Here is a 15,420-nt window from a genome sequence, read left to right as displayed (position 1 = left end):
AATACATTCACAAATTTCAACAATAAGAAAAATGTAGAAAGTTGAAAAGTGAAAAATTTCTTCCCACCCTTGTCTCCATCCACCCAATTTCCAACTCCCCCAACAAACAACCAATGTTATTAATCCCTTTATATTCATCTGCATTTCCATAATATACAAGCAAAAATGAATGTTTATTTTTATTCCCCTCCCCACTTTTTTTATATTAAACATAACATATTCTGTACAATATTCTGTACCTTTTTTTCTGAACAATATATCTTAGAGATCTTTCTATTTCAATACATAAAGTGTTTCCTAATTTTTTTAGATTTGTATAGTATTCTGGTTTATTTCAGCAGACTATATCAGATCTGTATAATATCTTTTCCATGAATATTTCGTATATTTTTAACATTTTTTTCTAATTTTTTGTTCTCGCAAACAATTATCCTTTGAATATCCTTGGAAATACATTTGAATATATCCTATGAAATATTTCTCATGTGTGCAAGAATGTTTGAAGGATAAATTCCCAAAAGTGGAGTGGCTGGGTCAAAGTACACTTCCTTTTGTAGTTTTGATAGATATTGCCAAATTATCATCCATCCTAAAAGCAACGTAAAGGAGAGCTTATTTCTCTGCAGCCTCCTTCAGAAGGAGTATGCTATCAAACCACTGCATAGTTTGAAGTTCTATTTCTCTCATTTTGAGTATGGTATAGTATCTTTTCATATTTTTAGAGACACTATATTTTCTTTTCTGTGAACCATATGTTCATATCAGCTGCCCATTTTTCTATTGGGTTTTTCCTTTTCTTATCAATTTCTAGAAATATTTTAGAGAACTTGACTCTATGTCTCTGATATGAGTTGAAAAATTTTCTCAGTTTGTCATTTGACTTTGCTTAAGATTTTTTTCCCATACAGAAATTTTTGAATTTTATTTAGTCATATGTATCCTTTTTTTTGCTTTTTTTACATTTTGGAATTGAAACATAGGTATAAAAGCCTTTACTCCAAGATTATAAAGACATTCTTTCATGCTTTCTCCTGATACTTCTATGGTTTTCTTGTTTTTATTTGAAAAATTTTAATACATTTGAAATTTATCATAATAAATGGTATGATGTATGGAGCTATGCTGTTTTTAATCATAATTTCTTTTTCCAAAAAGAAATCATATTTAAAGTAGATCACTCTCAACTTAGAATACAATAGTATCATAAACACCATGATTTCTTTAAATGCATTATTTTTAGAGAATATGACTCTGTGTAACATTTATAGTCTCAGTATGGGTCTAATACAGTGTTTTCACACATTATTTTAAAAGCCATAAAAAGGCAGTTAAAACGCCAGGTAAAAGCATAGTGGCCAAGTAACTCCAAAGCCACTCTTTTTGAAACTCAACAACAGCAATGCTGAGATAATCTCAGGTAAAATCTGATGCATAGCCTTTATATTCCCTTTTAGTGAACTGAATCAAATATTTTTGTATGCTTAGATTAACCAATTTAAGACCCACACTTCTCTCCATTTTTTTTTTAAGGTTTGCGAAAAGTCAATCTGTTAAAGATCTCAGTCCATAAAATTCCTAAAGTAAATCCTATGAGAAGTTAATATAGTAGGAGAAATGCCTGAATCAACCTGTGGGAAGCTTGCCTTGGAACAGTACCACAGCTCTCCTACAGACTGCAGAGTTGTTTGGCAGCCATCATGAGAGCAAAAGTCTCCAGCATCCTGGCCTTCTACTCACCTTAAATCATTGACAAATGCAGAGAAGATAGTCAAGAGCTAAGATGAGTAGCTGTGCTGCTCCTCATCCCATTTTCTTCTTGAAATCAAGGCACACATGCTTCTAAACACAAGATAGTTGACTTCATCGAGTGACTATTGTTTTATGCAGACACAGGCGTGATAAAGTTTCATCTTCCCCAGGACTGGGCTCATCCCACATCTATTGATTACTAAGATCCTGAAAGGCTGGGAATAGTGGATATATGCAATCTGTTTCTAATTTGAATATCCATGAGTATTGTCCTCTTTGCATTAGCAGATGCTTACCTAATGTAATACTGGCGGAGAACTCCAAGCACAGTAAATGGTACGGAGAAATGAAATGGGGTCATATGCAGGCAGAACAGACTTTAATAGAAAATGGGTTAGGAGAGCAAAGAAGTTATTAAAAACTACAACAATATCACCAAGCTGGTTGAGCCTTGGTTCCAGTATTAATTACTTGTGTGACTTCCTGCAAGACAGACCTTACAGGTCTCCATTTATATACTAATAAAATGAGCAATTTGGATTTCTTAATCTCTAAAGAATCTTTCAGCAGTGGCTTCTATTATTCTAAAGGAAAGCAAGAAGACAGGTAGTTTTTGGCTGGGGTAAGAGGGCCATGCTTGAGGGATAATAAGAAAACTTATTTTGCTTTATCTGCTCATCAGTCTCCACTAATCAAATATATTGAATAATTGCCAAATATCCTCATAATTATTCCAAGCTAATAATATGTATGCTTAAATATTTCTAGTTTTTTCAAGTCTTGAATTATACGTATAGTTTGTTTTACTATTCTTGAGAAAATTTTGTTAAACCATTTTTATAATTAATGACATTAAATGACAAAAGAACAACTCTGGCAAAATAAGAGTTAAAAATCTTTGCTCTGGAAAAATGCTTTAATATACCTTTTAGTAAGTGAGTCGTGTAAAAATCACTATTTTTTTTCTAGAGACTGGATAAAATCTTCAGTATATAATCAATGGGGGAAATAAATTTATAAAGACTTCATAAACACATCAGTTCATGAACATAGGCAATCTGACGGGTGTCTATACCTTCCTGCTTCCAAAACAGGATGCTTTACTATGACCCTAATAGATTATCTGTTTTTTCCTTCATAAATGTAATGAACCAATTGTTGATGGTCTGAAATATTCCTTTTTGAAAGTCAACTTGTGAAAGAAGGCTCAATTTTTCTCTTCGTTAATTAACGTGGCATCCAGCCCGCCCTAACGCAGACACTCTCCATTAGTGATTTTCTATATAAATAGAAATAGAGAAGCTCCGTGTTTCCTTAAGATGGATGTCATTTGCTGCTTTTTTCTTCATTTCATAGGAGAAACTTTTATTTACTCATGGCTCCGCCTAGATGAGTTACAATCAGTATTCATGGTGTCCTCTACTCTGCCCATACTTGGAGACTTTCCCAAGATGAGTTTCTCAAGGTATTTTATAATATGACCACTTAATAAAAAGCAAAACTTGTATTAAATTTCACATACCAGCAGGAAATAACCCTTTTAATACCAACTAAATTAGCACTTCTGGGACCACAATGATCAGAGCTTCCTTTAACTGTTTAACCGTGGTACATAGAATGTACCCAAACCTACCCAGGAAAACTGTGGGTTTGTGAATCTGCTTGTTGATAACGGAAAACGATAGATTAAATGGAAAGATTAAATTGTGCAATCTATGAGAATTTATCTTTGTTTCTTCTTTATCTTTTCTGACAAAGATCAATGTATATTTTTCAGTATAATTAATTAAAGCAGTAAGGAATTTACCTTAAAGGGGACAAAATTAGGCAGGAGCCGGCACTTCTGGATGACCTTGAAAGGTAGACTGTGAGATGCATTTCCCCTGAGCATCCACAGCCCTGGCAACCACTGCCAGCACTGAGCAGAAGGGAAGGAACCAAAGAAACTTAATAACTATCCCCAAAACAGCATGGAAATGAGGAGATTATATTCCATTTTTCCATCAAAAGGAAGGGACCAGATTATCAAAATCATATTGTTGATACAACTATTGTCTCATTTCATAGATGAGAAAACAGTGTGCCAGGGGTCACACAAATTAAACTAGTAAGTCTTCATCACCGTTAAAACACCACCTGACAGTATATAACTTTGCTGATCTGCTTTTTGTGTGTCCTCTCCACTACGATGTGACTTTCAGAAGGGCAAGGTCTTTGTTTTGTTCACTGCTCTATCCATGGAACCTAGAACAGTGCCCGGGGCAGAGAGTAAGTGCTCAATAAACATTTGCTAATGTTAAAAATGAAATTAACTGAAATCCATCCTCCAATCTACTCCACTGCTTCAAAGGGAAGACTTTATAGCTGACTCTGGCTTGTATCTTCATTTTATCATTCTAGAGGTCAAGAAGTGACATTCTAGTGATTTTGAGTTTTTACTAATTTTATCAAATATGTTTGATTGAATCAACAATAAATTCAAAATAATAGTACAATATGCCCACACGTTTAAAGTCCATTTAAAAGCATTTTATACTTCCAAATACTAACACCAATTTCATATGTCTCCATATTTTAATGACAAATTTATTCATAGCTATTTGATATGATGTGTTTTCTAAATTTACAGGAATTTAGTTTATGATAAAAAGATTGAAAAGGCATATATGCACATCTACATTTCTGATTTGGAAAATTTCATTTAGTGACATTCCATTTCGCAGAACTCCATTCATCCTCAGAAATCAACAAAGACATGAAATAATATAGACATGAAATAAAAAATTAATATTATGGTTTTAAGAATGTAATAAAGAGTGACATGTAAAATTTCTAAATCCATTGAAAAGAGGAGAGAATTAATAAAATTTACCAAGGAACATATTCCTAGGATTCATTCATAAAAATAATGCATTAAAAGAAACAAAATTCAGTAGAAAATACGAACTACAGTATCTTCCATGTACTGTGTATACTTGAGCTTGAACCCTTTATTTTGCAAATGATGCTAAATACATTCATGAAGATGGCAAAAACGGATGTCACAGAGGCAAATGGCTTCTACTGCACAGACTGTCAAGGATCAAATAGTAATAAACACAAGAAAATTCTGCCTTTAAGAATCATTTAGTCTCTTCTCCATAGAAGGTTTTCCAAATTATCCATTAACCCCGATTGCCGTATATTTATGTAATTGACAAGAAACATGATCTATATTGATTTCCAATATGCTACATCACATATTGGGAATCACAGTAGCCAGTACCCTAGTACCCATCACAAAGCCACTAAAAGACTGGCGTCTTCTGAAAACATTCTCAAACATCTATCCTTATTCTTCAGGTTATAGTTCCCTCTTCAATACCACATACCAATCCTTTATTTTCAGTGTCTTCTTAGTAGAAGCCCTGGCAAAAAATGATAAAACTGGGGGCTTGAATTACAACGTAGTTGTAATTTCTCTACAAAGTAGAGAAAGGCACAACAGTGTAGTGGAGGAAAGGGAATAACATAAGTTTGGTAAGAATGAAAAGATAAACTTCGAGGGATAAAAATCAGAAACCCACCATACCAAGAACCAATATCTAAGATGTCTGGTTACAAAAATTACAGAGAAGTCAGTCCAAATAGTAGGAAATGAATGTATAGGGATAGTTAAAGACAATGAATGTGATTATAAGATTCAGAAAATGATAGCTGCGAATAAAACGCAGAGAAGAGGGAGCAAGTTGGAAAGCCAGTTAGAATATACGAGCATGAGTAATTCCTGTCATGTTACATCATTTTCAATTTTCAAAGTAAAAAATATGTAAAGATATCAAATATAAAACTCAATTGATATAAGATTTCTGTTAAGAGTGTTCACAGACCAAATGGTTATAATATATAGGTTTCTAGATCATGGGAAGATCTTAAAAACACCAAAAACTTCCTCATCATCTTATAATTGTTTCAGAGAAAGAGTGATCATAATTTCTTTCCCTCCTCCTCTTCTTTTCCTTCTCCTTTCCAGTAAAAGTAGCTCTAGGGGCATTTCTCTTAATCTGGCTTCCAATATTGGAGGAATAATGGACTTTTAAATTTCTGCAATTTGTAAAAATTAGAATGAACTAGGATAAACAATGAACTAGGGTAAACAATGAAGAACAATTCACTACGGTTTTGAGCTGAAAATGACTTTGCATCTGAGGTATTTTGTAGTTTCTCCAAGAGTAAGTGTCAGCCATGCATATCATATAGGGTCCAGTGATCTTAGAGAAACTTCCAAAGATAAAGCTCAAACACTGACATAAAACTCAGGCCCTGGGGTAGAGACTAGTAGATTTGAGGGAAAGGGAGATATAATTCTTGTTTCATGATTCCATCATCATCAGAGAGGGGAAAATTCTCCCTTTGAAGATAAATAACAAAAAGATGTTTCTTATTAGGAAAAAAAAACTCTCCTTAAATGCATACTCCTGGCTACTATATAACTTGCTGAAACAAACTAAGATCATGCAATCTTTTTGGATTCGCCACTAAATTGCAGGCACTACTCAAGACACCCATAATGCAATAGTAAACAAGACAGACAAAAATCCCTGCCTGAGTGGAGTTCACCTTCTATTAGGGGAAAATGTAAAATAAAATAAATAAGCTATATGGCGTATTAAAAGGTGATAAAGCTATGGAGAAGAAATAGAGCAGAAAAGGAAAATATGAAAAACCATAGGGCCATGTAATTTTAAATAGGGAAATCTAGAGAGTTCTCTCTAAGAAGGTGACATTTGAGCAAAGATCTGAATGAGATGAGGAAATAAACCATGTGGATATCAGGGAAAGAGGCAGAAGGAACAGAAGGGCAAAAGTTCTGAGGTGGAGGGATGCTGGGCAAGTTCCTGCGACAGCAAGGATGACAGTTTGGCAAGAGAATAGAGTCCAGGAAACATTCTTAAGTGATGATCTAAGAAAAGTCAAGGTCAGGCGTCAGAGGTGAAAGGGTATATTGTGTAGGACTTTAGAAGCAAGAAATTAAAGTATTTAACAATTACTTTTGCATTGTACAGGCAAAAATGCCAACCCAATCAGAAAATATGCTATTCTGCCATACTGGGACTAACTAACTCAGTAATCCTCCTCATACTCACTTATAAGGACTTTGGTTTTTACTTTTGAAGAGGGTTTTGAGAAGAGTGAAATAATCTGAGCTCACTCTTGCTAATGTGTTGTAAATTGACTCTAGAGGCCAAAGGCAGAAGAAAGGAGACTAATTTTTAGATTATTAAAATATTCCAGGTCGAAAATGTTGAAGTCTTGGACCAAGGTAGTGATGGTTCAAGACGTGATCAGAGTGTGCACACGTGTATGTTGAAGGACAGCCAACAGTATGAGCTAGGTGATTGGACGCGATTTTGAGAGAAAGATTGGAGAGAAAGAGAAGTTGGCTCCAGAGTTTAAGCCCTAGGAACTGGAAGGTTAGTGGGATGAGAAAGCTAAGGGGGAAGCAGGTTCAGGGAGAAGGAAGAGAAGTTTGGTTTTGTAAATGTTAAATGGGAGATGTCTACGAGGCATCCAAGTAAAATGTTTAGATACATGAATTCAAAGGAAAGGGTATTACCAGTCTCCTCCACGAATCCCAGATACAAAGAACATTTAATAACTTTCTACCACTAAAATTTCATCATTATATATTTTTAAACTTTTAGGTAGGAATTTATAAATCAGCATGCAATATTTCAACACTATGCAACAAAGTGAATTGTGTTTACATGAATATAATGTAGCATTTTTTCCTTAAAAGGCAACAAAGTGTTTACGGTGTCTGATACTTTTATGATTCCAGTTAGAAAAAAAGGGAAAAAGATAGCATATTTATTTTTATTTTTAGAGAGAAGTGATACTCAGAGATAAGGATTTTAGTGATGTTGTTTTTGCCGTGTGAAGACAGATTACCCATCAGAGCCCTGACCATCACGACCCACGGCCTCTTTTCATTGGCCAAGTATTTAACCATTGGCATTTTGAAATAGTTTTCTGTATTTATAATTAATAATACACTTTAATGCACTTTTTAGTGACAAGAAGTGGAGACCATATCTCTTGTTTTTCATGCATTCTCTGGTTCCCCTGGCTTTATTCCCACTCAGGATGCTTCTGCCATTGCTGCTAGAAATTTGGGCTACTCTGACATGGCTTTAGGAAGGGGCGCCAACAACGATTCTTAATAACCTTACAAGCTGTGTACAGGAAAATCATCTGCATTTGAGCCAAAGAAGGTCATAAAATCTATTGTAGAAGATTCTAGGTAAATGTCTCTTTTCCCTCATCAGATGAGTTTTCATTCACAGGTGGGATAAATGATGGAAACTCACAGAAGATATAATGTGTATTTATTGAATAAGCATTTTTTTTCAAGTCGGGCCAAATATTTTTATCTTACTTAACATTTTGAACTGAAATTACTTTTAATAGGATTGTATTTAAATCAATGCTTTTTTATAATTAATATTTCTGAATTGAGTCTCTTGTGCAATCCAATAACTTTATATAAAAATGTGAAAATGTTAGCTATTTTATTTACCAATCATTCCTGTTGGTGTATGCAATTTAAAAGTTAATTTACTTCTTCATTACAACTGTCATTTGAAAGCTTGTCTAAGTGTAGAACACTGAAAATGTCATCTTGATGAAATGAATTATGTATTTTACGTTTAAGCCTCAAACAATCAAATATCAGAAAATTTCAGATATCCTAACTTAAATAGCTTACTACGATTTCTCTCAAAATAAAATTATTGTTGTCCATTTTTAGATGCCATTTTAGAAATCTCCATTTCACAGATGCAACAGATCCAACACTACCAAACTCAACGTTCACCATACGCAAAATAAATGCTTTTTTAAAGCAGAAATGTATATTTATTCAAAAATTATCTTATACCATTTAACTCCCTAAAAAGATCAAAGGTATTTGAGCCAAACAGTAGTGTACTTAGTATTCTCATCAAGGACTTGTATAATTACTTCTTAGATATCTTGGTTTTTCTGGACAGTTTTGAAAACAAAAACTACTTAGTTTTCAAAGTTTTATTTATCTTTTAAACAAATATGAAAACTTAAAAACTAGATTCGAAACAAGACAATGCTTTGAACCTCTTTTAAATATAAACCAATTATGGCCCATGACAATTTTTCAAAATAGCTGAGGACTGGTTCACTCTTAAAACTTTTGTTAAAATTTGTTTCATGTTTCATTTAGGTCCCTCTCATTCACCACAAAAAATAATTTAGACAGAATAAATGCATTGATATCATTAAGGACAAAAATATTTGCATTGAAATTTAAAACTAAGTCAAATACTGATCAGATACCTTCTGAATTGTAATAATGTCCACTATTTACTATAAAAGTGCATTTATTGTATTTGTCCTATACTTATTTAGTTCCTAAATATATATTTTTTCAATTTCCACAGTATCATTTGCACTTTTCTTGCTTTGAAAAATAGTACAATTTGGGTGTTTCAATCTACAGAATTGCTATTTTATATTTTTTCTTACAGTTCAGGGGAATAAATTCCCACACTCAGCACAGAATAGACTTCATAACATTATCTTCACATGTGGGATTAACCTATGGATGTTTACAAAACAAAAACCTGAATTCATGAAAAAAATTATATTCCGTAAGCCATTAAGATCGTGACATAATAATATTTCAAAGCCAAGGCCCCTTTTGTATTTTTACTTATTTGCCCCCTTTCAAATAGTAAGTAGTGCTAAATAGTTCCAATAGCGTATTGGAAAGCAGTTTTTCCAACTAAAACAAACCAAAAAACAAATCTTTTTCACTGCTGAAGATAATTACCCACTCTGGATATTTAGCCAATCTTCTACTTTTGTTCCAATATATTTTATATAATCTGCTGATTCTTACATGATCTAATGGCTTCATACATTTAAAACGCACCACTATTTTTTAGGCTATATATCTATATAGCACACATAAAGTGGAATATATCCCTATTAGCTTCTTGATGTAGAAAATGTAAATACCACATCTGAAAGTTCAAATACCATGCCAGAACTCTGTTCATTTTATTTTGTGTGTTGAAAAGCATTCTGAAATGCCCTCACGGCTGATGGCAACTTTTCAAGCAATCATTAGCAAATACACACAAAATAAGAAGCAAAGGAGATGTTATTAACTAACCAGACCAGTCTGACATTTAGATAAAACAAGAGGAGTGCACAGCCTCTCAGCAGGTTTTCTTGCTATAATTTCTCTAAAGGACCATAGATATCTCTATAAACCTTTAGGTTGTTTATAGAAGGAAAGGAAGTGTGTTCCTGAAGACACACTGCCATGGCTCTAAGTGTTTCTTTTTGTGAAGAGTGACAAATATGCTTCCCAATGTCTAAAACAACTCTCTATTTTCTTGATGCATTGGAGGGACCTCTGTTCCCTCAAGAATATTACAGAAATTTCTGATGTTTAATTTAACAATGTGTCCTAGTCAACAATATTAAAGAGAACCTAGCTGTTTGGCTTTCCTGCTTATGAATGTACGAATTTTCAGTACTGTGAAGTAAACAAGCATTTTATATGAAAAGACTTAAGGAATGTCTCTGCCTACACTTATGCAAACTATTATAGAAATAAAATAAATCATGCATGCCCACTTCAAAAACTTGCTTGCAAAACTCTATTTAATACCTGTATGTTGTTTTAGCATAGCGCCAGGGTTGTCAATAACACGTGTTCAAGTTACTGTGCTGAACTTACACAATAAAGACTTAATACTGTATGGGGAATGCTCAAAGCAAGGCCTCAAATATCCTTCTTCAAATGATATCCATATTTTACCCTTAAAACATAGATGCACATATTCACTTTTTGGAAGAGAGTACACATAGAATCCATTTTCTCATATCACTGCTATTCCATTTTAAAAGAGGCACTTCTTCATATTTCTTAGAGTACATTTTCATGATAATCTCTTCCTTTTTAAATATCACTCAAAAATGTGTGCAAATATCACTGACAACATAAGAGAAGTTATTTATTTTTAAACCGGCTTGGAAGCAGCTGCCCCTGAAACAATGGAGGAAAGAAAAGATATAAGAAACAGAAGGTAGGGCAGGTAAGGTCAAAGAAGTAAATGGACTACTGGCCTATTCCGAGGCAAATGTGATCATTCTTTGATGTCTACACATTTTCAGTAACAAGCCAACTAAAAAACCAAAGCATAGCTCTCAAATTAGAGGCAAATTCATTAGGGTGAACGTCTAGTTTGTGTGGGAGTGGGAAGATGCTATTGCAATTAAATTGAAAGAATGTAGGGGTGCTTTACTAAGTTATGTCACAACAGACATAGTACATGACACAGAAAATCACATGCGAGAAAAAACTCCCAGTTAGTTAGTTAGTTAGCTGGTGCCGGGGGGGAAATTCATCAAGTTGACCAAATATCCCTTGACTAAGCAGCTTCAAAAACATTACTGGAAAGTGAGTTTACTCGCAGACTGAACTAGATATAGCAATTTCAAAAGGCATCATTGTTGTAATTTGTTCATTCATTTAAAAATATTTTACACAATCCAGCCAACTCTTAGTTGCTCATTTGGAGAAGAGCAGATGAGCGGCAATGCCGACGCAAAGTTCCAAAGTGTTTGGTAGGGAGATAGTGTGAATGATTCTTATAATTAGATAGATATACACATAAAATATGCCTCTCTAGTTATTTTTATATATGACACTAGACTTATGATAGGGGAAAGAAGCTGGCTATGCTGGTTGATATCTCAATCTGGTAGAATTCTGAAAATTGGCAATAAATGATGCATATCAAGAGAAACTTAAGGGAATGGAAAGTTGACTGGCCTTCTGTACTTAGCTTGTTTCTATTTTATTCCAATGCATCATATCGCCTAACACTGGCTTATACAGTATATAAAGCCTAAGGCTATAAAATGTAGGTCAGGTAGGCAAAAATGTAAGAACACCAATGGTTAGGGTTCGTATACAGTTAACTTTTTTTTTACAGTCGCATATTTTTCTACTTTTTTACAGTTGCTTTTTATCCCCAGTGAATTCCAATCTCGATCATTTTTATGGGTAGAGCAGAGTACCTGACAGTATCACTTTTCTGCACTTGATTGGAGTTGGTATTTTTAAGGTATCTTTCTTTCATGTTATTTATGTATATTTATGTATTTTCACAAATACTAGCCAGTGCATTGGTGATACTGCAGATTGGTATACTGATCTAGATTTTAAGATTTTTGGCTGTAAAATTATAACTGGAATTTTTGAAGCCTTTGGCTAAAAAGTATGTAAAGGCTGCTACATGCCTTTATTTCTGTTGGTTTCCAAGAGTTCCTTGAGATATTTTTCTTTCAAAAGAATAGTTTAATGGTAAATTCTCAACCTCAAAAATTACTACTCTGAAAAGGTGGTAAAAATCTTGCTTTCTCATTGGAATTTAAAGTGTGATTTTTTAAGTGTGCTATAATTGCAGAATTTTTATGAAATAAAAACTTTAAATAACATAAGGATTTCAAATCTAGATTTAAACTGTAACATGTTATCTCAGATGTCCTCAGATGCTTTCATTATGTCTCCTGGATGCAATATGTTCTTTTAATCTTTGCCGAAAAGAAAATGTGTATTTATAGGATCATTAGGATAATTAACTTGAATTCAAGAAAAATTATATTACTCTTAGTCACCTGATACTGCCTATGCTATGTTGAGACCTGTCGTTTTTTGAAGGAAAAATATATTTTACTAAAATGGCACAGATTCAAGATTGGACTACAAATTAAATTCTCTTAAATAGGTTCACTGAAAGTCTGTTTCACTATACCTCATTTTCATTAACTTTAGTGGAAGTGGTTTTCCAGAGTCAGCATCTCATGTAATAACCTATAACATCTCTAAGACCATTGAATATGTATGATTTATGTTATAACCCTGTGACATCAAGGATTTATTAGAGCTCAGTAAAAATATATATGTGCGTGTGTGAATATATATATTTTTTCAACCAGTGCACAAGAATGAGAAATTAGCCCCTTATCCATACGTGGCAACTTTTATGTTCAAAATTAGCTGTCAAAACACCATTCACGCATGAGTTCTCTTTCTCTTGGTCAAAGAGTTTTGCGGGGAGAATGTTCTTTAAGTACATTGGACAGGGATACAATGGGATCTTCAACAAAGGACACATTGTGAAGACAGCAGTTTAAAAAAAAAATCACTCTCTTTCAGAATTCCACATCTTAATTTAAGGAACATATCTTTCACAAGACTCCAGGAATTAAACAACAGAGAAGAGTTCAAGTGTTCAGTTTACCAGCTCATCTGCCATTTCTTGTCTCCAAAATGCAAGGCCAGTGATAGTCACTAGGACACATTTTCCGTGAAATGAAAATCACTAGACAGGAAATACATTTATCTTAATAATTTCCTAGAATCATCTAGTTCCCTGTGCCTACTAAAAATACGTTTGAATATGACACAATTTCAGAGAAAAACAACGAAACAATCACTGTGATAGCTGAAATATGGCTTCATAGGAAACAGGGCTACATTTAATTAGCTTTGATTGTTTATGTGTCTTTTCTGTTTTTTGTTATAGATCATATCACTGGCATGGGCTCAAGAGCCAATCTTTTCCAATTTAAGTTACTACCAAAATTTACAAACTTGACATGAAGATTACATTGTATTTACAAAGAACTTGGCACTTACAGAATAAATTATTGACTTTTTTTTTTTTTTTAATCCAGACCAGGGCACCCATGGTTCAGGCAAATGGGAAAGCCTGATGCCTTATTATATATTATGCTACGTTAACATGAATAAATAAGTTTCCAGCTGGTAATTCCTCCACAGTGCTGTCCCTGTTGCTGAAAACAAGTACCTTCCATTTCTAATCCATGGGGAGTGTAGAGAAGTTATCAGTCCAGAGAGAGCAACGGTTGCATGTTTTCTTCCTCATTTTTATCCATGCGTTTCAGTACTGTAGGATCCACTACCGATTGGGATCTGGAAATGATAAAGCCAATGTCAGTGAGTTATTACCAAATAATCACGTTCTCTTCTCTCTTTTCTCCATTATTACTTCTCTCATGAATGCGGATTATCTTCCCCTACATCAAGGAATTTATGAACTGAGAAGCCTGCACATTTAGAGAGAGACATTCAATGGTGGTGTTTTGCATCCGAGTGAGGAAATAATCCCCTCTGGCCTCTAAAGAGAATAATGAGCAGCAAAATGTTCTAAATACACAATAATAGGCTTAAGTTCTCTTCACAACTGAGCAAGAGTCTTTTCTTCGAGAGTGAGAATTTCTAGCACAGGACAGACGTACTCCAACTGAACATCTCCAAATGGGAAATTATTACAGTGAAATTATTATTATAAGAAATGAAATGGAAATGATAGGAGCCTTGATTCCTGTCTTAAAGAGCTCTATGAAACAAATTCAACATGAACGTATATTTTTTAACCATTTTTTTATTTTTAATGATGACATTAGGAAAAAAAATCAAAATTTGAATGTGTTTTGTTAAATTTCCCACTAGAACATCTGAGTAAAATCAGTCTTACTCTTGAAAATTTTGTGAAATGTTTTAAGACTTGAAAAAAGTAAAAAGTCCTCTTGTTTAGGCAGCAGCAATTTATGATTAGGAAAGCAAATAATTTGAAAACCCCTTCAACACGCTTTGGATAGCAGGTGGGAATTATAACTCAATGGATCATTAGGAAACAACATTTAACTGGGAAGGAGGAAAGTCAATGAAACATGCAACTGTTGTGGCAGGAAGCTGCCATCTTAATGGCTATGGCATTAAAGGAGCAGCTGCCCTTTTAGAATTCTCCTCAGTAATGAATTTTCCCCTGCTGCTGCATTCCAGCCAATTGGCTATTGCTGTGGCAATATGCCTCTTAGCAGACTTCATTAACTTTCAAAAAGAAAGACTATAAGCTGAAATACAACTGCACCAGCTAATGAAAAAGAACAGCAATGGAACTAATTATCAAAGCAAAAATAATTACAGGACTCACTGATAAACTGACTCCTTCTTTTAAGTAAACTCAAATTTGTTTCTAAAGAGGAAATGAAAAGGAAGGTGAGAACATTAACACAGGGAGGTTTTATTTCTAAGTCATTTTCACTATTTGATCTCAATAATAGGTATTAGATGCCTATATCAGAAAGGAGACTGAGGAAAATTGAACGTGTGTGTGTGTGTGTATGCATGAGAGAGAGAGAGAAGGAGCAATGATAATTTATCTTAGGAAAAAAGCACGTGAATAAAATACTTTTTAACACAGTGGACAATTGCACAAAACACTTAGTAATTAGACCTTTAACACTGGTTTTTTTAAACTCAAATAAAAATGTTGGTTTCCCAAGATGAATCAATGTTAAAACATACAGAGGTTCATTTATTTATTTATTTATTTATTGTGAAGAAGATCAGCCCTGAGCTAACATCTGTGCTAATCCTCCTCTTTTTGCTGAGGAAGACAGGCTCTGAGCTAACATCTATTGCCAATCCTCCTCCTTCTTTTCCCCCACAGCCCCAGTAGATAGTTGTATGTCATAGTTGCACATCCTTCTAGTTGCTGTATGTGGGACGTGGCCTCAGCATGGCCGGAGAAGTGGTGTGTTGGTGCG

General features: G+C 33.9%; 1 protein-coding gene and 1 long non-coding RNA gene across 2 annotated transcripts in view; both read right to left on the bottom strand.

The window, feature by feature from the left end:
- LOC147914543 (uncharacterized) overlaps positions 1-15,420 on the bottom strand; it is a 487,630-nt gene that overhangs the window by 76,234 nt on the left and 395,976 nt on the right. The gene's annotated exons all lie outside the window — the stretch shown is intronic.
- CLVS2 (clavesin 2) overlaps positions 12,203-15,420 on the bottom strand; it is a 66,262-nt gene continuing 63,044 nt past the window's right edge. The window contains exon 6 of the mRNA XM_087443756.1: positions 12,203-13,780. Within this exon, the coding sequence (XP_087299882.1) occupies positions 13,693-13,780 (88 nt within the window). The 3' untranslated portion in view covers positions 12,203-13,692. The remainder of the gene's footprint in view (positions 13,781-15,420) is intronic.

The sequence above is a fragment of the Ceratotherium simum genome, chromosome 19 (assembly GCF_057802395.1).
Source record: "Ceratotherium simum simum isolate JZ-2026a chromosome 19, ASM5780239v1, whole genome shotgun sequence".
Lineage (NCBI taxonomy): Eukaryota > Metazoa > Chordata > Mammalia > Perissodactyla > Rhinocerotidae > Ceratotherium > Ceratotherium simum.
This window is presented reverse-complemented; position numbering and strand designations above follow the sequence as displayed.